Here is a 25,822-nt window from a genome sequence, read left to right as displayed (position 1 = left end):
TCCAGTCGTGGGGCCTGAACTCTGGGCCTGAGTGCTGTCCCTCAGCTCTTTAGCTCAAGGCTAGCACTCTACCACTTGAGCCACAGTGCCACTTCTGGCATTTTTCTTTTTGCTTATGTGGTGCTGAGGAATCGAACCCAGGGCCTCAGGCATGCAAGGCAAGTGCTCTACCACTGAGCCAACTTCCCAGCCCTGTTTCAAGAGTTTTATCTAGCCGGGCGCCTGTGGCTCACACCTGTAATCCTAGCTACTCAGGAGGCTGAGATCTGAGGATCATGGTTCAAAACCAGCCCGGGCAGGAAAGTCCATGAAATTCTTCAATAAACCACCAGAAAACCAGAAGTGGCGCTGTAGCTCAAGTGGTAGAGCGCTAGCCTTGAGCTGAAGAACTGAGGGACAGAGCTCAGGCCCAGAGTTCAAGCCCCACTCCCCCAAAAAAAAAAAAAAAAAGGGTTTTATCTAAAAGCATAACCATGTTCAGGTGCCAATGGCTCATGCCTATAATCCTACTTACTGAAAGCCTGAAGACAAATCCAAGAGACTCTTATCGCCACTTGACCAGCAAAAGCTAGAAAAGGAGGTGTGGCTCAAGTGGTGGAGCTCCAGCCTTGAGGAGAACAAAGTGGCTCAAACCTGTAACCCCAGCTACTCAGGAGATGATAGAAATCAGGAAGATTATAGTTCAAGTTAGTGAAATCTATCTCAATAAATAAACTGAGGGTAGTGATGTCAGCTATTATCACAGCCACGTAAAAGGCCACTGGAGGATCACTATCTGAGGTTAGCCTCAGACAATACTTTAAGACCCAACCCCCCCCCCAAAAAAAAAAAAACTAAGACAAAAAAGATCTGGGAACATGGCTCAAGGTCCTATGTTCAAATCCCTCATGAATTTGAAAAGAAAAGTATGATTTATCAAAACAAAAAATGTGGAATAAACTTAGTAATTATGCCAGCCATCAGGAAAAATTCTATCCACTCTACAACAATGTCACTAAAAAGATGTCTATAGTATTTTAAATACAGTTCAATCTAGATTGGCATTTTCAGTTCATGGCTGCCACTCTACCACTTAAGCCACAGTTATACCTGTCTTTTTACTCCTCACAATTTTGAGGAATTTTCTGCCTGAAATAGCTCTGAATCTTGATCCTCAGCTCTCAATCTCCTGATTAGCTAATATTATAAGCATGAGCCATGAGTGCTCAATTATTGTGATCTCATTTGTATAAATTTAAATATTTTACACTTATGTATGGAAGAATATTTACCATTTGAGTATAGAATTTGATAGATTATTTTCCTTTTAAGGAATGCTTGTCTTTATGGCTGGTAACATACTATGTACATAGTATTCTTTTAAAATTCAAATAAACAATAGCCATTTCGTAAGTGTAACTGATACTTAAAAGATGTATCTTTTGGTATTTACAATTACAAGGCCAAGTAAAGACAGCCCCTCATAAAATCACAATCTAATGTTTGCTCTGGAATGCTCTTGCCTCCCTATTCACCCAGTATCAATGCCTCTTTCAGATTCAGCTCAGGGAAGCTGCTTTGGTATCTCTACCATTGTCAAATGCCCTCTTATGGTCATTCTAGATACAACCTGACATGTTTGCATGAGTATCTACTCCCTATCTCTTGGAAATGTGTCCATCTTTATTCAACATAACATTCCAGTGAATGTTTTGTTGATGTCCTTAACACCAGATTTACAAATCCAGCTGCCAGCCAACAGCTCATACACAGCTCTGTCATCTCAACTCACCATGACCAATGTCAAATCATTTCTTTTCCCCTTTCCTACCAATTAACTTCTAAACTGTTTGCTAGCATGTAAACACATAGCCCAGTTACTTAAATCAAAAAACCTTAATACTATTTTTTTTTTTTTTTTGGTCATGGGGCTTGAACTCTGGGCCTGGGCGCTGTCCCTCAGCTCGTCAGCTCAAGGCGAACGCGCTCTACCACTTGAGCTACAGCGCCACTTCCAATACTATTTTCACATTCAATGGCTGTCAGCAAATCCAATCAGCTGTACCTCCCAAACGTACAAGTGGACCACTTTTCTGTGCCTGCCCCACCACTACCCTATTCTACAATACCTACTTCTCTCATTTGGCTTGACTGCACCCTCTGTCCTGTCTATGCCTCTGCAGTCTTGACTCCACACAGTAGCTGGATTATAGATCTCTAATAACAGATTGTGTCACCTCTCTCCTGTGGGTTTTGCATCATCTGGCTGCTGGCTACCTCTCTGACCTAATTTTCTTCTACCTTCCCTGCTCAATTTTTCTATTCTAGCCATACTATCATCACTGATCCTTGGAAATACCAATCTCACACTCTCTGCTCAGACCTGAACACTGCATGGTTCACCCTGCCACTTTCCATATGGTGTCAAAATCTCATCTTCAGAAGCATTTCCAGATCTTCCTATCTCAAGTAACCAACGCTGCTACTCATTAGCTCCTTGTTCTATCTGTTCTTCACAACACTATGATAATCTACAATGTATTTGTTGGCATATTTGTTCACTGTTTCTTCTATTAGAAAGTAAAATTCATAGAGGCAAGGAGGTTGCTCTGTTTAGTGCTGTATCACTGTTGCCTACAATAGTACCCGGAACGGACTAAAACAAATAAACCCTAGCAATGCCTGGGCTTAGAGAACAAAACCTTGAGCATCACATGAATCATATCTCCATACTCCAAATAATACAGCAAGGAGTCCTGCCCAGACTTTATTAATGTAGTGGCAAATATTTCAGGAAGCAGTCCAGGATGATCTGACAATATCCTCACTTCAGGATAAACATGAGTGAGTACTGGACTCCATGTCAAGAAGCCTACTTTGTAATAGAAACTTTCTTAAGAGATAAATGACAAAACAACAACAAAACAAAAACTTGAATACATTTACAGATATGCTCATAAGAGATAAGCATGTAGGATAAAGGGAACCACTAACATACAAAATCTCACAGCTATGAATGGAACTAGGAGATGAAGATCATAACCTCCACTGTCATGAAATTCAAACTAGATTAATAGGTGAGTTTTTCTACTATTGATGTGGAGAGGAGGTTGCTGGTATAACTCAGGGATAGAATATGTACTTTGCACACCAAAAGCTCACAGTTCAATTCCCAGCACTGAAACAAACCAAACCCTGATATGGGTTGTGGTCACTATGAAACAACAGGGAAATATAACCCAGTACAATACTACAGAAGTGACAATCACAGCAAATACCTACCCTTTGCCAGGCCCCAGCTTGGGAGAGCCCACTCCCTCTTTTGTACGAGAAAGAATGTCTCTCACTCGGAGAGCAGCTAGTGGGTCTTTCTCTTTCCCCTTATCAGCCAAGGCAGTAGGACTGAGGTTCAGTATGAGGAAAAGGCTGTTCAGCAAACACCAGGCACCCAACAACTGAAAGTTCTGGTAGTGCTGTTGTAAAAGGCAAAAAATGAAATGTGATTAGAAACATCCTAGCTTAGAAGCTCCTATCAAAATATGAACACAGCAGAGACAAGCTTACCTCGCCACCTGCCCTGCGGGAACTGCTGATGGCTTGTCCAATCATGTCATAGATTTCAAGCTGTCCAATACCAAACAGACACAAAACTCTGAGCAAACTCACATATTTCATTATCAAAGTTAAAGGCTACTCAAATCAATTTAATTTGCAGAATTAAATATCTTCAGGTAATTTTTCAATGACAAAATTCAATCACACTTTCTTATCTTCATCTACAGCTGAATCCCACTTTTTCTTCAGTTCAAATGTCATCTTACAGTTCTGTCCCCCCAATTTAAAGCACAACACCCAGCTTTTCATCAGATGGCTTTTTATCACAACTGATTTTTTCTACGCTTTTCCCATCTAAAATTATCTTGTGGCTGGGAATGTGTCTTAGTAGTAGAGTGCTTGCCTAGCATGCATGAATCCCTGTGTTCAAATCCTCAGTACCACATAAACAGAAAAGGCCAGAAGCAGCACTATGGTTCAAATGGTAGAGCACTAGCATTAGGCACAGAGAAGCTCAGAGAAAGTGCTTGTGCCCTGAGTTCAAGCCCTAGAAATGGCAAAAAAATAATAACAATAATAAATAAACAAAATTATCTTGTTTACTATGTCTCATACAAAAGCATATACCCATTAAGCCCTCCATTGTATCATTTGAATAACTCATCTTTCACAAGGCTGTGTGCCACACTGACTTGCAGTGTTTATATACTATAGAGTCCTAGAGACACAGAAGCATCTATGCAAACAATATATCAAATAACCTCTTAGACCTGTTACCCAGATAAAAGAGTGTGCAGAACTATCTATCTAGGGAGGAAACAAAATTGGCCATATTCCTTCACATCAAGATTTCCCAATGCATGCTCCACTTACACATTTCTGGACAATTGTAGCTGCGTCACTTTCATAGTCTTCTTCTTTGGAGCTTGTGGATCCTGTACGCACTTGCTGAGCACTGCCCACATGAAGAATGGCCATACATGTTGCCACACTCACACCTGAAAAGGAGTATGTATGAACGAACAAATGCAGATCTCAGTCATGAGGCATTCCTAAAAACCCACACAAAGTGAAAGGCAAAACACCCACAACAATTCCAGGATTTGGCTGGGGGGAGGGGGAGACTAGCTCCATAAGGTCAAGATTAAACATAATCCCACAATATAATTCAATAATCACACCCCTGATATTTACACAAATGAACTGAAAGCTTATATCCACATTAAAAACCTATACTTGAATATTTATTACAACTTTATTCATAATTGCCTACAAGTGGAAGCCTTCAACAGGTCTATAGACAGGCAGACTACTATAGCCACACAATGGAATATAATCCAACATCTAATAAAGATGAACAACTGAGCCAAGACATGAGAGAATCTTAAGTATATATTGTCAGGTAAAATAAGTCAGTCTGAAAAGGATAGGTTGGGGTGGGAGATAAGAGGATAAATAAGGTGGGAACAGGGACTTTTGGAGTAGTGATATTATTCTGTATTATACATTAATTGTAGAGCTAGGCGCTAGTAGGTCACACCTATATTCCTAACTACTAGGAGGCTGAGATCTGAGGACTGCAGTCTGAAGTCAGTCTAGGCTAAAAAGTACCATGAGACTCTTCTCTCCAATTAACCACCAGAAAACCAGAAGTGGAGCTGTAACTCAAAGTGGTAGTGCAAAAGAGCTTGTGGTAGTACACAAGCTCTGGGTTTAACCTAACAACCAATAAAAAAATAAAAAAATAAATAATAATAATAGTAATGGATACATGGTACTATACATTTGTCAAAATATACAGAGCTATACAACACAAAGGAACCCTCATGGACTATGGATCAGAGGACCAAGGTCTGAACTTAGCCCACACAGCAAAGTCCATGGACTCTTATCTCCAATTAACTACCAAGAAAGCTCGAAGTAGAGCTGTGGCTCAAGTGGTAGAGTGCTAGCCTTGAGCATAAGACATTCCAGGGCTATTACACGGTGGACTCAAAACTAAAACCAATGGTTTAGGTTATAAAGTCACTTTAACAATAACTTAAAAGAAACAGCAGCAGCTGTCAGGAACCCCCTTCCAAGGCAGCATGAGCAAAAAGAAGAAAAGGGATTTTAGGGCTGGGAAGGTGACTCAGTGGTAGAGCGCTTGCCTTTCATGCAGGAGGCCCCGGGTTTGATTCCTCAACACCACATAAGCAGAAAAAGCTGAAAGTGGTACTGTGGCTCAAATGGTAGAATGCTAGCCTTGAGCTGAAGAGCTGAGGGACAGCGCTCAGTCCCAGAGTCCAGGACACATGACCAATCAAAAAAAAAAAAAAAAGGGATTTTATGGTAACATGGAGAAGATCATTCTTCAAACATCTGACCTATCCCATGCAGACTTCTTTCAATCTGCTTTCCCAGCAAGACTCAAGCATTTCATGCTAAAAATATTCTACACATCTCTTATGGCCTTTTCCTTTCCTGTTTCATGTACAATTAGCCCATTTGCTCTCCACTGCTTGGTATAGGCTCCTTGAGAGCAGGGATTATATACTCTTGGTATCAACAGCACAACAATCTTTAGCACTTTGCTCTTCTTAGTAACACACATGTTATGAAGTAAAATACATATTTAACACAATGCCAGCAGTTAAACAGTACGATCACCTTGAGAGACCATTTCACGTACATGTTGACATCAGATGTTCTTTAGAAAAGGGGAGCAAATAAAGCAGAACAGAGTTGTATGGTTTCATAAAAGTATGAGTAAATGACACTAGACATCATTTCTCACCTGCATACAGACAGCTTAGGCTGAGGACTGTTACATCTTGTAAACGAGAAGGATTGAGAGGTTCCAACACAGGTAGAGAAAGGGTATCCAATGCCATAGTTACATCAATCACCAGTGAATGAAAACTACAAGATAACAGAGAAGATTAACAAATGTCTCCTAATATCACTTGATTCTATGACTTTAAGGAAGGAGGCATACCATAAAAACAAGCCAGGCAACCAGGCACTGTGGCTCACGCCTGCAATCCTAGTTACTCAGGAGGCTGAGATCAGAGGATCCTGGTTCAAAGCCAGACCAGGCAGCAAAGTTCATGAGACTCTTATCTCCAATTAATCACCAGAAAACCAGAAGTGGCACTGTGGCTCAAGTGGTAGAGTGCTACCCTTGAGCGAAAGAAATCAGGGACAGTGCCCAGGCCCCAGAACTGGAAGGAAAAAAAAAAGCATATGATCCAAGAAACACCTTACCCATTACGGACAGCAGTGGCATCTGCCACCGTTGCAGGCATGATAAAGAAGGAATTGGCTAACACTGCATCTTGGAACCGATTGATGTAGCGTAGGAAATATGGCAGGTTCAAACACACACGCAGTAACTTCTCTGAACCACCTGGTTTAACAAAAAAGGCACAACCTCATGAAACAAGCCTGTACTGATGCCTGATTATTCCCAAAGAAGCACACAGGGGTAGGGGGTTTACATAAGCAGAGAAACCAACTGTCCACAGCTGTGGAATCTTACCAAGCTCTTGAAGACTGGCCACATTCTGAGCTATAAACACGTTCTTGGTCTTGATAGCAGAGGCTTGATCTGTGGATGACTGCTCATCATTTTCCCCTTCCACCTGAAGAGAAACACGGGCCTATCAAGACCCTTCTAGAGCCAGCCACTAGTTACACAGAAGGCTGAGATCTAAGGATCATGGTTCAAAGCCAGCACAGACAAAAAAGTCTTTAAGACTCTTATTTCCAATAAACTACTCAGAAAGGACAGAAGTAGCTCTGTGGCTCAAGGGGTAGAAGGCTAGTCTTGAGCACAAAAGAGGCGCAGGGACAGCACTAAAACAATGAGTTCAAACCCCAAGACTAGCAAAGAAAAAAAGAAAAGGAAAGAGACTACTGGGCTGTCCTATGCAAAATAAAGTTACCAAGAGTGCAAATACTCTGCAACCCCCCAGTTAACAATGGGAAAACTCTTTACTGATACTCAAAAAAACTCAAGTTTTCCCCAAGAAGGGAAAAATACACAGCTTTAAATACCATACATGCCATATATACATATATATATGTCATATATGTATATATATATATGTATATATATTCTACAAGTAGAATAATGTCTTTTACAAAAAACTATGTACAACTGCCTTATATTTATTTACATTGAGAAATGTCTAGAAGATGGGTCACAACCTGTGTACAAAACTAACTAGGATGATTTTACTCTGTTTTTCTACCACAGACATGTACATTCCATGCATTGCTAATAGCAGGATATATTTTAAGAGAAGAATCATCATGGAAACACCTCAGAATACAAAGTCACTAGGCAATGAAGTTCTATGGGACCACTATCATATATATGATTCAGCCTTGACCAAAACATCCTATACAGTATGTAAGTTTTTATTACTTTATGTCACAAACATAGAATGCATTCTTTTCCTAATGAAACCATCTTAATGAAGCCCATGAAAATGAGGACATTAGGCTGAACTCACCAGAGCCTGTGGACTAATAGGTGGTGATGCCACAGTTCTAGGGTTGAAAACTGAGGTCAGCTGGTTCAAAAAATTCATCTGTACCTCCTTCTGCCTCAGCTCAGGGTTCACCAGTGAGGCCAGCTCTTTCTGATCTTCCACTACAAAATACAGAAGGAACACCTGAGGAGAGCACTGCTAGCAGGCAAGACTACCATGGAAGTGGCCATGGATATAGCTGTGCAGGTGGTCCTGTGGCCAGGTCTGTAGACAGAACACTTACCATCGGAAAGGGTCTTCACTGTCTGTGGCAGTTTGGCCGATTTCATCATGGCTGTGAAGGTGATAATTTCAGTTCTGTCTAGTCGGCTACAACCAGTGCAGAGGCCTTTGATTAGGAGAATCAAGTGTTTCTGAAAGGAAATTGAAGTATGTCTTTCAGGAGACACTCTTCACTTTGAGGAATTTAAACTGGCACAGAGCCAAATTTAGATTCACACAAAGAATTGCCATTTCCAGGGCTGGAATGTAACTCAGTGGTGAAGGCTACCAGGCAGCAAGAGGCTCTGTGTTTGATCCCCTGTAATACACACACACACACACACAAACTGCAATGAGAAATCCAAACACACTCTCTCTCTCTCTCTCTCTCTCTCTCTCTCTCTCTCTCTCTCACACAAACTGCAATGAGAAATCCAAACATAGATCAAAAGCTAATGGTCCTCACTCTACCTGGCTTGCAGGAACACAGTTGTGGTCACTCGCTCACAGGCAGCTCTGTGGCTATACTCAATTATACAAAGGCAGTGCTGACTAGTGACAGATACTACACAGCCCACAAATGATTCACTTCTGTTACAAACAAAGTCTATTAATCTCTGCACTATGCTATCCATTCTCGCAATTCCAAAAGTTATTCACAGTCATATATTAAAATAAGGGTTAGAAAATGGCCCACAACTCTTACCTGGGACACAGCACACGCTTCATCTGGATTCTCCAGACGCAGAAGAGAAAACTCAATTAGAACTTTACAGGCTGCTGCCACCGACTGAAGTTGGTTCCGTGGAACTGAGAAAGCAATAAACTTTATTTAATCTCAGACTGCTCAGACTGATCTCTTTGTGTCCAACACTCCCAATATCATTCATGTTAGTAATTATTCAGAATCAACAACCGAAGGAGCAAAAAAAGGCATTTTGATATTGATAGCCATCAACTGTTCATGAGTCAATTTACATTATATTTACTGGAAATAACTGCAGCAAAAAATAATTAACCTGGGCACCAGTGGTGCTACCTGGGAGGCCGGAAATGGGAGGATCATAGTTGCAGGTAAACTCTAGGCAAAATAGTTCACAAGACTCTTTCTCAATCCACAGCTCACTGCTGTGGCACATGCTTGTCATACAAAGCTACCTGGTAAACTCAGGTTGGTGCCAAGCCAGCTAAGGCAGTAAAGTATGAACCACTCCGTCTCAACAGAGGCAAAATGGAAGAGGTATTGTTGCAAATCATCCCAGCAACAACAAAATGTCTAGCTTAAAAACAGGTGGATAAGCCAGGCACTGGTGGCTCACGCCTGTAATTCTAGCTACTCAGATGGCTAAGATCTGAGGATAGTGGTACAAAGCCAGCCTGGGCAAGAAAGTCTGTGAGACTCTTATTTCCAATTAATCTCAGAAAAAGGTGGAAGTGGTGTTGTAATGGAGCACTAGCCTAGAGAAAAAAAAAAAAAAAAGAGCTTAAGAACAGTGCCCAAGCTCAGTGTTCGAGCCCCAGGACCAGCCCAAAAAGAAAAGCAGATGAGGGGTAACCCTCAGGCATGCCTGGGCCAGAAGCAAGACAATGTCCTAAAAATAACCAGCAAAAAACTGGAATGGAGGTACAGTACAAGCTGAACAAGCCCAAAGCAAACCCCAAAACAGCCAAAAAACAAACAAAACAAATACACACACAACACTGAAAATGCAAAAATTCAGAAATAACATAAAATAGGACTTGGACACTTTAGGGGTAGAAAAAATTTTGAGAAAGTTGGCAAGTAAAAGTCTCTTCATGGGCTGGGAAGTTGGCTCAGTGGTAGAGCGCTTGCCTTGCATGCCTGAGGCCCTGGGTTCAATTCCTCAGCACCACATAAGCAAAAAGAAAAAAGCCGGAAGTGGCGCTGTGGCTCAAGTGGTAGAGCACTAGCCTTGAGCTGACGGGCTGAGGGACAGTGCTCAGGCCCAGAGTTCAGGCCCCACAACCGGACCAAAAAAAAAAAAAAAAAAAAAGTCTCTTCATATACCCGAAAACAAAGATATGTCACATCTTACCAAAACCAATGAGGACTACACCTTTAAATAACAACTGCTCACCCCTCAAGTACCTAGAAAACTATCCCCAGAAAACGAACACGAGTAAAGTCAATTAAATGCTGTGGACTTTAAGAAGGGAGTGGGACTGACTAATGGTCATGAAACAAGCATCCTAACTAGGAGCTTTTAAAGACTACTCAAGGCTGGAGGTTTGGCTCAAGTGGCAGAACACCTACCTAGCGAACACAAAGTCCTGAGTTCAAATTCCAGAATCGCTAAATAAAGTAAGTATTCCTTTTGTTGTTGTTGTTGGGCTTGAACTCTGGGCCTGGGCACTCTCCCTGAGCTATTCAGCTCATGCTGAGTACCACTGGAGCCACAGTGCCACTTCCAGTTTTCTGGTGGCAAATTAGAGATAAGAGTCTCATGGACTTTCCGTGCCCGGGCTGGCTCTGAACCGCAATCCTCAGATCTCAGCCTCCAGAGTAGCTAGGATTACAGGCTTGAGCCACCAGCACCCAGCTAAGTATTCCTTTTTTTTAAATTAAGCTCCCTGAGCTGGCAAAGGAGCCCTACACAGTGGCTATTTGTCTCCTCTCTTGGATAAACAACATGTTAAATGCTGATATAGACTTCATTAGCAGCTTGTTCATATGCAAACCACCTCCTATTCCCAACTGTTAGAAGCCAGTGACAAAAGCAAGTACTTACTGAGGCTGCAAACTGTGGTAATGTAGTGAGTGGAGAGGGCGACAAAGGATGAGTAGAATGGCTCATACTGCTTCTCATGGTGCAGGATTTCTGACTCACTGTAAGGAAAACAAGACAACCAGCACTGACTTAGTGCCTACTATGTGCCACATACCCCACCCTACCCTGCCCCCCATAGATAGTCCATCAGTATCACTCACTACCAGCTGATGAGCTGGGAATGACATTCAATGCCAGAGTACCTGTCTAACATGGAAAAAGTCCTGATTCCATTTCAGCACACAGAAAAGGAAGAAGGAGAGGAGGAGAGAAAGAAGAGGGAAAAGAGGAAGAAAAGGAGGAGGAAGAGGAAGTAGAAAAGGAGGAGGACTGGGAAGGTACAGCTTAGAGAATCAAAATTAATTATATTGTTCAAAGTATTAGGCTTAGTAAGAAGCAGAGGTTAATAAAGAGAAAACATTTTCAAATTTATTTACAACAAAGAGCTGGGTATGAAGCTAAGCTAAGCACACAGAGGTAAAGAAGTGCAATAAAACCATAGAAGGAAGCCAGGCACTGGTGGATAACACCTGTAATCCTAGCTAATAGCGAGGATGAGATCTGAGGATCTCAGTTCAAAGCCAGCCTGAGTAGGAAAGTCTGTGAAACTCTAATCTCAACAAACTGCTCAGAAAAAGCCAGAAATGAAGCTGTGGCTCAAGTAGTAGAGCACTAGCCTTGAACAAAAGAAGAGGACAGCACTCAGCCTTGAGTTCAAATCCAAGATTGGCACAAAAAGAAAAAAAGAAGAAGAAATGGAGCATGTATGATCAATGAGGTTCATGTTGTCCATCAGAGGTTCTTTTTCTCATTTGTCATGAGAGAGAAAATGAAGCAACTGAAAACATTTTCAAACTCATTTACAACAAAGAAAAGAGCGGGGTATGAAGCTAAGCTAAGCACATAGAGGTAAAGAAGTACAAGTAAAACCATGTCAGGAAGCCATGCACCGGTGGCTTATACCTGTAATCCTAGCTAATCAGGAGGCCAAGATCTGAGGATCCCAATTTAAAGCCAGTCAGCGCAGAAAAATACAAGATTCTTATCTACAGCTAATCTGCAAAGCACTGGAAGCAAAGCTATGTCTCAAGTGGCAGAACACCAGCCTTCAATGAAAAAGCTAAGGACAGTACTCAAGTACTGAATTCAAACTCAGTACTAGCCCCCAACCAAGTTTATAAAAAGCCTCTAAATACCAGCAACACTCAAATTCCTGGTGATCAACAGAAAGCTAAATCCCTTTGCTTCTGCCTCTTGCTTAGTTTTCCTTCACTTCACTGCCTTGCCTTCCTGTTTTTAAAAGCTGAGCTTCTGCTGGGCACTGATGGCTGACACTTATAATCAATCCTATCTACTCAGGGGACTGAGAACTGAGGATCACAGTTCAAAGCCAGCTCAAGCAGACAAATTCAAGAGCCTCTTATCTCCAATTACTCGGCAAAAAAACAGGAGGTGAAGGCCTGGCTCAAGTGGCTGTGCACCAGCCTTGAGTGAAAAAGCAAAACAAAGGTGTGAAGCCACTGGGTATTAGTCACTTAATGAAGAGGAACTGTATTCATTCCCAAAGAAGTCATCGAAGGATGCCAAGAAATGGGGAAATAAGAAAAAGGGGCAGAGACTAACTAGAAAAGAGAAAATATGACACAAGGGATGAAAACTAAGACTTCAAAGTGAAAGCATGCTTTTCTTCAGCTTAGCCAGACTCTTCCTGAGACACCTGCTTCTAACAAGCTTTATAACAATAGCACCTCTGAACCTAGAACACTGCTGACAGGCAGAAACTGAGGCTTTTCTACTCCATAACAAATAAATGCAATGCAGAGTAGAAAGGGAAACAGCAGCTAAGCAGCCAGAACAGAGAAATCCAATTCGATGGCTAAGTGAAAATGGAACTGAGTAGGGTCTGGAAATGTCTAGCTCTTTTGGGGAAGAGATAGGAATCAAAGAGGAAGCAAAATAGATGAAGGACTAACCTTCCTTCTTCCTCTCAGATAAAATACTATAAATCTTCTTTGTAATATGGGAACTCCACAGCCTTTTACTCTTTCTCAAATTCATGAACTATACAACCCATCATGTTTATCTGCTATAACACACAATATACATATATATACACATACACATTCATATATATATATATATATATATATATATATACACACACATATTCATCTTGCTATTGTTAACCAAAGAAATGAAAACTTCCCCTCAGAAAATTCCCAATACTAAGACCTAGAAACATTAGTCAATGGAACTAATCTCACAGTTAAACTTTTTTTTTTTTTTTTTGGTCGTGGGGCCTGAACTCTGGGCCTGGGCGCTGTCCCTCAGCTCAAGGCTAGCACCCTACCACTTGAGCCACAGCACCACTTCTGGCTTTTTTCTGCTTATGTGGTGCTGAGGAATCGAACCCAGCGCCTCATGCATACAAGGCAAGCAAGCACTCTACCACTGAGCCACCTTCCCAGCCCAAACTCTTTTTTTTTTTCAAACTCTTCTTTTGGTGGTGGGCTTCTCTTCCCCTCCCCCCACAGGGTCAATCACAGACTGAAAACCTACAGAATATATAGAATATAAATAAATAAAAATACAGAATATAAGTAATACAAATATAAATACTTAAGACCTACAGAATATTGATATATTGATATAATTTATATATTAATTAAATATATTTATATTCTGTAGAAATACAGCACTATTGCACAACCTTCTCCCTTTCAAGGTTTTTTTTAATGAAATAACTATGCATTAGATAATGGAAATGTCTGTTCTATTAGCCTCTCCCTTCCCAAGTAGGAGTCTTTGCCCTAAATTCTATCCAGTATAAAAAAAAAAAAACAGGGATGGTCAAAGAGGCTTATCATAAAAGATTCCAGGGCAGCCCAGGAAGAACTGGCTTAGATTTTTTTTTTTTTTTGGATGGTACTCGAGTTTGAACTCAGTCATGAGCCTGCTTACTCCACTTGCTTTCCAGATGTTCTATCTCTTGAGCCATACCTCCAGCTCTGCTTTTGCTAGATATTTTGGAGATGAAGTCTAGCAAACTTTTCTGCCTAGGTAGGGCTGTCCTTAAATAATCTTCCTGATCTCAGACTGAGTAGCAAGAATTAAGCATAGACCACTGGTGCTCAGGTGAGAAATATGTTTTTTCTTAATCTATAGTCAATGAAACTATCCAATGCCAACTATGATCACCAATGTTTTTTGCACAATTTTCTTAAAGAATTATCTGTACCTTTACATAGAAGGCTACATTTAGCAATTATACTGAATAACTCAGTATGGCATGTGCTCCATTGGCCAAGTTCTAGCTCTACTTCTGGTCTGGAAAGTAATCGTGTTTATTAGATTTTATCTTTACTATGAAAAAGACACTACACCTTTTTTTTATTGTGAAAATACTGTACAGAGGGGTTACAATTACATGGGCACTACAGACACTTATATGTCTAAATAAACCAGATACTATAAATGAATATGCACTCTCTAAATAAACTCAGAAATCTAATGACACTTTTGAATACCTTCACAATTTACCCACACTAGTCTATTCCTCCTTTGTTTCACAATGTTTACACAGTCAGACAAACTTACAAAACAGTCTGGACCTAAGAATTTTAATGTATCTTTTCTTTAAAACTTCAAATATAAAAGTATGCATGAAAGGCTTGAGATAGAAATTGGAATGGTGGCATACTTTTAGAGTAAGTGTCATCATATCCACATTCAACAAGTCTAGGAGAACTCAGATAAGCAAGCTGCCAGACCAGCAGTAAGAGTGGCCTGAGGGACTAGGACAAGGGAAGAAGAGAATTGTAAACTTCAGGAGAAAACTAGAAGTCCCTGGAGACAAGAAGGGCAGACACCACAGAGAGAAACAGATGGGAATGGTAACATACAAGTAGCAGCAGAGGCATCTAAACATGAGACTAGCTAGAAACAGAACTCTCCAAACCCTCACCTCCAGCATTTATCAGTGCAGATTTTGATCTGGTAATCTCTAGGGTCATGACTAAGAAATATTCCCACATTGAGACCCTTACTTCACTTTTTGGAAAGGCAAATAAAAATAGCTTTTGAGAAAATGATAACAAGGTATAGTTTGTTGGCTCTAAGTCAGAAGAGTCAACAAACTACTGACTCCACACTAAATCCAGCCAGTGGCATGTAAATAGCACATGAAATTCAAATATCATGTCCACACAGATTCCGGAACACAGCTGCGCTCATTCATTTGTGTATATTTTTGTGCATGGCTGCTTTCACACTGCAATGGCAAAGCTGAGCAGTCCAGAAATCACAGGGCCTACAATAATTTATTAACTGGCCTATACAAAGTTTGCTGATCTGAGCTCTACACTGAATTGAACACTCAATATTGTTCTATACCATAAAAAAACTTACAACCTAGATACTTCTTCTAGAAATTTTTATGATCATACTCTTCATACAGAGCCTGAAGAAGACACATAGCAGGCTTTCAAAGTTAACTGTGTAACAAAATTAGAATAGGCCCTTCAAAATTCTCGACTTAAAAAAAAAACAAAACCAAAAAACAAAACCTGTCATTACTCAACACCCATCAATAAACATGTTTTTTTGAAGCCATAGAGACTTACTAGTGTCTACAAAGACAACTAGATTCTCTCAGATCATACAAGGTGTGGGAGGTGCCAGTAGCAATTAACTGGCAAAACTGAAATCAAGTCTGATGAATTTTTGTTTTGGTTTCTTCAAAAGGCCGAATGTGTTTGCCCTAAATATTGCAACTTAACAGAAATGGCCCAGAATATAGGTAGATGAATTACAGGGTTTCCATGAATTGATTTGATAACTTCAGTTCATATCCATAAGAACAAAAGTGACATTCCTCACTATAAGTAACTATGAATGATTCAGGGAAATAACAGTATCCCAAACATTTAAGACAGTAAGAAGAAAAAAAGGCTATTTGAAAGTAGTTTGTTTGTTTGTTGTAGGTGCTGGGGCTCAAACTCAGGGCTTAAGTGCTGTTCCTAAGCATCTTTGTGCTCAAGGCTAGAGGTCTGCCACTTGAGCCACAGAACCACTTCCAGCATTTTCTGAGTGTTTATTGGAGATAAAAGTCTCATGGGGGACTGGGAAGGTGGCTCAGTGGTAGAGTGCTTGCCTTGCCTGCATGAGGCCCCAGGTTCAATTCTTCAGCACCACATAAGCAGAAAAAGCCGGAAGTGGTGCTCCAACAAAGATCCTGAGATCACAGCCTCCAGAGTAGCTAGGATTGATTACAGGCATGAGCCACCTACAGCCCCCCCCCCCACACACAACAGTATTATCTTTAATACTTGTTTATATCATCTCAACATTCTTGGCTTAACAAGTAGAAAATCCATCTGACCTTACCAAAGGCAGACATCATTATAATTTGTTTAAAAAAAATCCCCACCCACAGCACCATAGTGAGTATCTCAAGCCGCCATGGGCCTTAGGTAAATTGCAAATAACAATTCCTAAGTTTATGGATGACATTTAGATACATACACCCCTGTCCACGCAAAAAGCTAAAATGCCCCCATTTGGCAATCGCAGGGAACTGCAAGGTTAGCTAGGAAAATGAAAGTGAGACTGACTTTAAAAGTGCAAGTTTACTATTAAACTAGTGAAGGATCGCTCTGACCCTGCAAGTGAGAGGAAGGGAGGCACTCTAAAACCACCATCTTCTTATGAACACAGTGACTGCCACCACAACGTGCACAAAGGTAGAAAACATCTAACCGCACGCCAGCGTACAGTCCTGTTTGTAAGAGTCTGAAATAGGAGGAGAGAAACAGAGACTGACTCTCTTGCAAAAATACTCTCTCAGACTCACACACTCAACTGCTTCAATCTCAGACCCTCATAGTAGAAATACAAAAGGAGTGCGACGTAAAAGGAAAGTCATCCGTGGTCAACTCGTGGCTTCAGCCAGAGAAACAGCACGTGCCCCCAGTGATTACAACACCGGAGAGACCGTTATTAAATTATGGTGGTATGTCTCCAATTTAAACCCCGGGCTCCGCTCCCGCTCAGCCCAGGGGCACGAGTGCTGGCGAGAAATGCAAACTCATCCACGAGCCTTGACCTTAACCCAGGGGCAGCCCCGGGACCCGCTCCAGGATGCGGGGGCCCCTCTCCGCCACGCTCCCGCCTGCCGGCCACGCCCTCCCTGCCCAGGCGGCCTCAAAAGTTTTGCTCGCCCGGAGAAGTCGAGGCACAGATGATTGACATAGGCTGGCGGGTGGAGCCTCCCACAGCCCCCTCGGCAGCCCGAGCCCGGGAGCCCCAGCGCCACGCTAGGGCGGGTCCCCCCCGGGAGGCCCGAGGCGGCGCTGGAAGCGGCCTCGACGGCCCGGCCTGGCCTCCCCTCCCCCCGCCGCCTCGCCGCGCCCCGACGGGGCCGCCGCCCGGTACCTCTCGATGACTGAGGCCACCAGCTGCGGCAACTCCTTCATCTCGAAGGCCGAGTAGGACGCGGACAGCAGGGGCCGTACCGCCACCTCCCAGCCCGGAGCTGTGTCTGCCCCGGTCACCGGGGACGCAGGCGCCGCTGCCGGCGCCGCTGCCGTCGCCTCTTCACCGCCGCTCGTCGCCATCTTCCGTCGTACTACTGCGGCTCCCTCCGGGGGCTTGCCACCGGCCCAGCGCCGCCTCCCGGGAGGGGGCGGAAGTGAGGTAACCGGACGCGTCAGACTGTGCGCCGTCGTCGCCGGTAAAAAACGCGACGCGCGGGTTGGCCTGTCGGCCCTTCACCGAGAGCGACGTGACGTGAAAGCAGGTCGGAGGCGCTACGCCTGCGCAGAACCTAGCATTGGCCGGGCGGGGTTCGGAAGCGACGGGCTCTGCGCATGCGTGCCGGGCGACTTTCCTGCAGGCGTCGGCTACGTGGCTTCCGGCTCCCAGGAAAGGTGAGTTGGGGACTTGGATTTGGTGGACTTGGGCAGAGCAGCAGGTTAGATTATCCATCCGCGAAGGTAACGGTCCTCGCCCGAGACAGCTAAGGACCAGGAGAAGAGTCTAATCGCATTCACCTACTAGTCGTTCTGGCGCCTAACAGGCCACAAACGTTCCCCCAGAACCGCCCTCGTTATTGTCTTAATTACGTATCCTTATTCTCTTCGCTCCCAAAACTTTTCCATGCTCAGATTCCCTCTATAGTAACCTTTTTTGAGAGCCTGCCCAAGCTGGATTCGAACTGGCAACTGTTTTGCCTGAGCCTCCTGAGTACTGATGATTGCAGTAGTGTGCCACTACGTCCGGCCCTCGGTAATAATCCTGTCGGCTCGTGTTAACACTGTTAAATAGCCAGTTCTTTAATGAATTAATGAAAGGAAGATTATACGTCTCAACTGAGACCCTCTACTCCCAAATAGCTGGTCACAGAACTGAGTTAAATTTTAAAATTCCTAAGAGACATTATGTAACAGAAAATTTAATGAAAGGATAAAGTTTGACAGCAACGACTGAATGGCATAGCTTAAAGATCTCTGTGGAGACACTGATGAGATCTGAGAGGTAGGAACTTTTATGTGCCTTGACACTTCTAGGTGTTAAATGATATACACAGAAAGCATCACTAGCAGATATATTCAGTTTGTTCACTTTCATGATTATAAATTACATTCAAACAACAACCAAAGGTATACTAGGTGCCTCACTTCAGGAGCTCAAAAGCAAGTGATACTTGTATCTTGTAATCCATTGGAAACAGTTAACTTGAAATGAATGCTAACAGATTCAACATTTTGGAAACAATTACATGAATGACCCCAATGTATTAAATGGACGGTGAGGGGCAGATGTCAATTGTCAGATTGACATCTGACAGCTGCAGCAACTCCTTCATCTCGAAGCCCCAGTAGGACAAGGGCAGCAGGGGCCATACCGCCACCTCTCAGGCTGGAGCTGTCTGCCCTGGTCAACTGGAACGCAGTTGCTGCCTTTGCCTCTTCACCACCGCTCTTTGTAAATATCAATTGACACAGATGTCAATTTGTTCTTAACTTTTACAAAGTTGCAAGAAAAGTAATCTAAATATTTTCTGGAAATGACCACTGCAATGCCTTTTGTCACAATTCATAACAAATTTTTTCAGACTGAGGTAAACTGGAAAACACTGAAAAATAGCAGGGTGCCAGTGGCTCACACCTGTAATCCTTAGCTACTCAGGAGGCTGAGATCTGAGGATTGCTGTTCAAAGCCAGCCCAGGCAGGAAAGTCCCTGAGACTCTTATCTCCAATTAACCACCAAAAAAAAAAAAAAAAAGGGAAGTGGCGCTGTGGCTCAAGTGGTAGAGTGTGTGCCTAGAGCTGAAGAGCTGAAGGACAGTGCCCAGACCCAGAGTTTAAGCCCCACGACTGAACGAAAATAAATAAAATTGAAAAATAAACTAGTCAGGAACAAACACAAAAAATAAAAACCACTAGATCAGCAAAAGTTAGATCAATCATTAAAAAAAAACATAGTAGTATATGGATGCATTCCTTTTAGATGACCCTTTAGATTCCTTAGTCATCTTGGTTCAGTAATTCTTTGACCAGAATGACTGTTCCAAGTCACAAGGGACACACTCCTGTCACAACTCTTTGATTACAAAGCCTAGCTATTATTACCGTTATACAAAAACAGGAACTTATCGAAATGATTGAACACCCACCCAGTCCTCAGCCTGGTTGAGATAGTATAAATACCCTCAGGAAAGGGACTGCTTACTACTGATCCCTTAGTTCCCACTCTCTACTTATCAGATTTTTTTCTTCCTTCTTTTGGTTTTGCTAATAAATCTGTTAGTAATAAATCTTCACTGCCCCATTATGAATCTTGTCCGTGGATCTTGTTATCATTGCAATGGTGAAGCCAATGGGGAAAAGAGTGTGTTGAGTTGCGGATCCTCCTCTCCTATTAGGAATACTACTTGCCCCATACTCTCCTCTAGTGGCAATAAAAATAGAGCTGAGTGCTAATGGCTCACACCTGTAATCCTAGCTACTCAAGAGGCTGAAATCTGAAGATCACAGTTCAAAGCCAGCCAGGGCAGGAAAGTCCATGAGACTCTTACCTCCAATTAACCACCAGAAAACCATAAGTGGCACTGTGGCTCAAGTGGTAGAGTGCTAGCCTTGAGCTGAAAAGCTCAAGGACAGTGCCCAGGCCCAGAGTTCAAACCCCAAAACCAAAAGAAAAAAAAAAAAGATTAGAAGCCTAGTTCAATTTCGTAATATACTACAGTTACTTATAATCCACAAGCACTGATTTGCCCATAATACTGTATACCTTATGTATGAGTGGAAGCTGCAAGGAATTTCAAGTTTATAACATAGCAGGAAACCAAGGAAGGGAAGCAATACAAGATTTAAATAATTAGAGTTGGTACTACAAGCTAGGTGCTGTACACCTATAATCCCAGCATTCCCAAGGAAGAAGCTAGCCGAGTCACACTGTGAAACTTTGTCTCACAAAAACAAAGATAAATCCAGGCCTTGATGGCTTACAGCTATAATCCTAGCTCCTCTGGAGGCTGAGTTCTGAGAGAATCATTATTGGAAGCCAGCTTAGGCAGGAAAGTCTGAGAGACTCACATCTCCAGTTAACTACCAAAAAACTGGAAGTAGAGCTATGGTACAGGCGGTAGAACATTAGGCTTCAGGAAAACAGCTCAGGGACAGCACCCAGGCCCTGAGTTCAAACCCCAAGATTAGCACCAAAAAAAAAAAAAAAGATAAAATCAGTATAACCAAGTAAATAGTAAAAGTTGATGTGATGTTCATTAATAGCCAATGTTAATTAGTAAATGCTTACCTCACATTTCGGTAAAAGGGACCTTAAATATATCAGTTCTGCTTAAAAACAATATATTAGCAAAAACAGCCTTTCTGGTAAAGATTTTATAAAATATTTTTAAATTCTTTAGTTCTGCTATTGCTATCTTTTAAGTTTTAATCAGTACAGTTTTTGCTCATTAGACAAGGAGAAAAGAATAAAGCTTATGTGTATTCATCTTTGGGGAATCTGGCTAGAAGGTGTCTAGAAACTCTGTACTATCCTTGCAACTTTTTTATGAAATTGTGTCAAAAATAAAAGTTCTTTAAAGTTTGTGCTTTGCTTTACAGTTAGAAAAACATAATTAGTTTAATGACAGAGAGCCTACTATGTGCCAAACACCTGACAAAAAGAATGTAGTGGAGCTCCCAGGCACAGTTATTCAAGAGGATAAGATCCTTAAGTCTTATTCCAGCCAGCACATAAAGACACTCTATCTCCAGTTAACCAGCCAAAATCCAGAAGTGGAGGTATGGTTCTATAGACATGTGGCTAAAGCAGCAGAGTGCCAGCCTTGATCATAAAGATAAGCAAGTATCTGTATGAGGCCCTCAGATGAGTCTCAGAAATGGAAATAAATAAACTCCCAGTAGAGGTTTTTTGTTGTTTTTTTTTTGTTGTTGTTTTTTGTTTTTTTGGTCATGAGGCCTGAACTCTGGGCCTGGGCGCTGTCCCTCAGCTCTTCAGCTGTGACTAGCGCTCTACCACTTGAGCCTCGGTCCCACTACCGGCTTTTTCTGCTTATGTGGTGCTGAAGAATCGAACCCAGGGCCTCATGCATGCAAGGCAAGCACTCTATACCACTGAGCCACCTTCCCAGCCTGTTTTTTGTTTTTTTTTAGTCACATTCTTTGACTGTGGCTGCCACGTCATGAGGAGCTGCCAACATGTCAGCACATCTACATTGGATGGTTATGATGAATGTTCTCCATTTCCTCAAGAAGAATAAACAGCTAGTCGCCGGTGGCTCACACCTGTAATCCTAGCTACTTAGAAGGCTGAGATCTGAGTATCACAGTTCAAAGCCAGTCCTTGCAGTAAAGTCCAAGAGACTCTTTATCTCCAATAAACACACTAGAAAACCAGAAGTGGCGCTGTGGCTCAAGCGGTAGAGTGCTCACCTTGAGCTGGAGAGCGCAAGGACAGCGCCCAAGCCTAGAGTTCAAGCCCCACGACCAACAAAATAAAAAAAAAGAAGAAACAGACTTAACAGCGTGGAGCCCAATAAACTAAAGGTACATAACTCTTTCTGGTACAAGAGACTGATCTACCACAACACTGTGGTCATGCCCACCATGCAAAGCAAAGGTGCTGTGGTGGTCTTGAAGCAGAGATCAGGCTAGCAGAAGCCAGCTACGTCCTACATATTGACCATCATCAAGGCCAACCTCAGCAGCATCAGACACACGATTCACAGGAACAAGTACCACCTAGATACCCTGGCTGCTGTCCCGTTTAGCCAGAAGCATGTGGTAGTGAAGAGATAGCAGACTGTCCCACTAAAGAGCTCCTGACCTCCACACCCTCAAAAACAATGATCACCAAATTTCTCAACCATCTTAAAAAAAAAAGAAAGTTCTTGCTTTTTTTTTGGTTGGTCATGGGGATTGAACTCTGGCCTGGGCGCTGTCCCTCAGCTCTTCAGCTCAAGGCTAGCACTCTACAGCTTGAGCCACAGCACCACTTCCCGTTTTCTGGTGGTTAATTGGATGTGAGTCTCACGGCTTTTCCTGCCAGGGCTGGCTTTGAACAGCAATCCTCAAATCTCAACCTCCTGAGTAGCTAGGATTACAGATGTGAGCTACCAGCACCCGGCTTGCTAACTTTGCACCTTCTATAACTTCAAGGAACTGAGAAGAAACAGATGTCAAGGGTTGAAGTGAGGCATTGCTGGCCAGAGCCAAATACTGCTGTAAGATTCAGAAAGGCCAATACCTGGGTGGGAGGGTGGGGGAGACTTAGACTAAGATATTAGCCATTTTAAGAACCTGCTTTGAAGCCAGCCATGGTGATCTGTTATCCCAGCACTCAAAAGGAAAGGGAAAAAGATCATGAGTTGAGAAGCTAGTATGGGCCACATAGCAAGATGGTCCCAAAAAGCCAAAACACAGGGGGATTCTCTGAAATTATGTCACATATGTAAATGCAAACTAGAATCTTGGAAATTCATGGGGCTATGCAAGCTATGTTATCACTTCCATGTCTTTTTTTTTGGTGGGGGGGGGGAGGGGGGGGGGGAGAGTTCGGGTTGTGGGGCCTGAACTCTGGGCCTGGGCGTTGTCACTCAGCTCTTCAGCTCAAGGCTAGCGCTCTACCACTTGCCACAGTGCCACTTCTGGCTTTTTTTTTCTGCTTATATGGTGCTAAGGAATCAAACCCAGGGCCTCATGCATGCAAGGCAAGCGCTTTACCACTGAGCCACTTTCCCAGCCCCACTTACATGTCATAATATAAAACAGTCCCAATTCCAGACAGGCCATTTTAAATGGGAGGAGGGGGGAATCCTGTGCTATTCCCTTCACCCACGTTACCTTCAACAAAGTAGGATTTGAGCATGAACAGATGGCTGTTTTTTCTAGAAATCTTAGATGTTCATTAATTTTATTACTAAAACATGTTTTCCTTTCTTCCTTGCTGTAACGTACCATCAGCATATTACTACAAAACCATGAACAATTCTGTTTTAAAATAGCCTAGACAATCATGATTACATTGGTATGTTTCTTTACTAAATACATTTCACTTCTAATCTAAAAAAAGTAAATCTTCCCAGGACACAAAAAAGCTTAGGTAAGAATCATTTGTCACAAGCTTTATTCCAACACTTGAGTGTATCTCTCACCACAGGGCCAGAAATGGCTAACCCATGTTTTGTTCTTCACAATAAAGAAAAAGACCCTCTTTCCCCAAGTCCAAAGAACAAAGAAACATATTAGGATTCCTTTCATTTGTAGCAGAGACACAGCAGCCCAGCCAATCAGTAATGAAACATCCTTAGTATCAGTTCTCTACCCCTACCCTTGCAGAATTTAAAACCTCAAAGGTTACATCAGAATCAAGGATATAGTTTAGTGGTACAGTGTTTGCCTCAGTACCACAGACACACACGTAAAGTTAAATCACTAAGATTTAAAACCTTATTTCAAAAGAAATATATTGACCCACATGTAAATTTATTTCTAACAACTAGCTGGGAATATAGCTTAGTGACCATGCATGCTTGATGTATGAGAGGCCCTGGGTTCAAATACCATACCCAAAAATTTAAAAAAAAAAAATCTAAGCTTAAAATAAATAATAGGATTCTTAAACAGATAGCTTTCTCTTCCCAGGTTGTAAGAGAGTAGGCCAGCCTATTGGTAAAATGAGAGCTTATGAGGTTATCTCTCTTCCCTTGAAATCTCAATCAGAGGTCAGATAATTCAGTAGTTCTAACCAGGCCTCTGCTCTAACCCATCTCAGGAGACTGGCACTAGCAATGTTCACTAAACCAAGACGCTGGATATACCTGACTTGGACAAAGACTAGGAAACCCAACCTAATGAATGACAGCATAAAACCAGAGACTTAGTTAAAATTGTGACACCATGTACAGACTCTTCCATCTGCGTCACACTGGAGAGCAGGCATGAGAGGCCAGATCAGTGCTTGGACCTCAGCTATGGATGGGCCCTAGTCCCCACCATCAAGGCAAAGGCACAGGGTCAAAGTTAGCTAAACTGAAGCAAGGGCAGGGGGTGAACATCTCTAGAAGATAGGGGCACAGAAGGCAGGCAAACAGAAATCCACTTGAACAAGCCTCACAAGAGAGAGACATCAGGTGGGCGCTGGTGGCTCAGCCTGTAATCCTAACTACTCAGGAGGCTGAGATTTGAGGATTAAAGTTTGAAGCCAGCCTAGGCAGAAATGTCTGAGATTCTTATCTACCAATTAACCAGCAAAAAGCTCTAAGTGGATATGTGGCTCAAACTCCAGGTGTGGTAGAGCAATAGCCTTAAACAAAAAGGTAAGGTGAGAGTGTAAGGCCCTGAGTCCAAGTCCCAGTACTGACACAGAGAGAGAATCAGTTGGAGGTCTTTGGGGGGGGGGGGGACATTCTTGAAGACTTTTGGATGAGTAAAGAAACCCAAGCAGCAGCTTTAGGGGAGTCTCTCAGGTACAGGAACTCTTCAGCTGTTCTGGGTGAACACCATGTCTGTCCACAAAAGGTGTCCGATTCCATGTGAAGATACACCTTCTTACACCTCTCAGATAAGAACCCAACACACATACACACACAAACATCACCAAACCATGGTAGCTGCTTGGCTAACTCCCTCTATCCCTCTGTCCACTCTGGCACAAAAACTGGGCCTCTACCGCCAGGCACGATTAAGCAGTTTTACTTGTGCCAGCCTCTTCGTGATCATAGTGGCAAAAACTAGGCCAAAGAGGACACTGCTGATGAGGACATAGTCATAGTCATCCTTCAGGACATCAAACTGTTTGGAGGGATAGACTCGAGTTTGGTAAATATCCAGGCCATAGGCCACCACCTGGAAAGCAGAGACAGAGAATTAGAACAGCAGCCAGTGAGCCTCTGCAACCTCAGACTTAGGTAATTTACAGAAGGAAATGGGATCCCCAGGAGTGAAACCCAAGAGCAGCTATCCCACAGGGCAGCTGTAGCCTCTACTCACCAGACAAGTAGACTCCAGGCCTGAAGGAGCTGTGTAGATACCTCGCATTCGAGAAACTGTCTGGTTATAGTTGATGAATCGCTCTGCATGGATCTGTACATCTGGAGAATATGGGATCAGGTTCTCCTCTCTGCAAAACACCAGCCAGGACAGGACACTGAGAACCGCCAGAGACCTCCTGGTGGCCCTTCCTGAGTCCTGCATGGGTGCCATGCCACATACCTAACCTCAAATCTCCCTCCA

General features: G+C 42.6%; 2 protein-coding genes across 5 annotated transcripts in view; both read right to left on the bottom strand.

The window, feature by feature from the left end:
* The window catches only part of Ubr4 (ubiquitin protein ligase E3 component n-recognin 4), a 140,042-nt gene extending 122,366 nt beyond the window's left edge, over positions 1-17,676 (bottom strand). Inside the window, exons 1-12 of the mRNA XM_013032660.1 lie at positions 17,495-17,676; positions 11,024-11,121; positions 8,980-9,083; positions 8,296-8,425; positions 8,034-8,173; positions 7,055-7,157; positions 6,781-6,922; positions 6,311-6,435; positions 4,408-4,532; positions 3,544-3,603; positions 3,262-3,452; positions 515-521 (exon numbers count right to left, since the gene is read on the bottom strand). Coding sequence (XP_012888114.1) covers positions 515-521; positions 3,262-3,452; positions 3,544-3,603; positions 4,408-4,532; positions 6,311-6,435; positions 6,781-6,922; positions 7,055-7,157; positions 8,034-8,173; positions 8,296-8,425; positions 8,980-9,083; positions 11,024-11,121; positions 17,495-17,676 — 1,407 coding nt within the window. The remainder of the gene's footprint in view (positions 1-514; positions 522-3,261; positions 3,453-3,543; positions 3,604-4,407; positions 4,533-6,310; positions 6,436-6,780; positions 6,923-7,054; positions 7,158-8,033; positions 8,174-8,295; positions 8,426-8,979; positions 9,084-11,023; positions 11,122-17,494) is intronic.
* Positions 8,602-25,822, bottom strand: part of Emc1 (ER membrane protein complex subunit 1) — a 42,123-nt gene continuing 24,902 nt past the window's right edge. For 3 of the 4 annotated variants that reach the window (XM_013033421.1, XM_013033414.1, XM_013033407.1), the window contains 2 exons: positions 25,580-25,709; positions 24,933-25,435 (listed from right to left, as the gene is read on the bottom strand). In XM_013033421.1, the coding sequence (XP_012888875.1) occupies positions 25,256-25,435; positions 25,580-25,709 (310 nt within the window). In that variant the 3' untranslated portion in view covers positions 24,933-25,255. Of the gene's footprint in view, positions 8,621-18,436; positions 18,443-24,932; positions 25,436-25,579; positions 25,710-25,822 lie in introns of those variants that run through there. The other variant, XR_001175706.1, reaches the window with a different exon arrangement.

This window comes from Dipodomys ordii, unplaced genomic scaffold (genome assembly GCF_000151885.1).
Source record: "Dipodomys ordii isolate 6190 unplaced genomic scaffold, Dord_2.0 Scaffold6, whole genome shotgun sequence".
NCBI classification, from domain to species: Eukaryota; Metazoa; Chordata; class Mammalia; order Rodentia; family Heteromyidae; genus Dipodomys; species Dipodomys ordii.
This window is presented reverse-complemented; position numbering and strand designations above follow the sequence as displayed.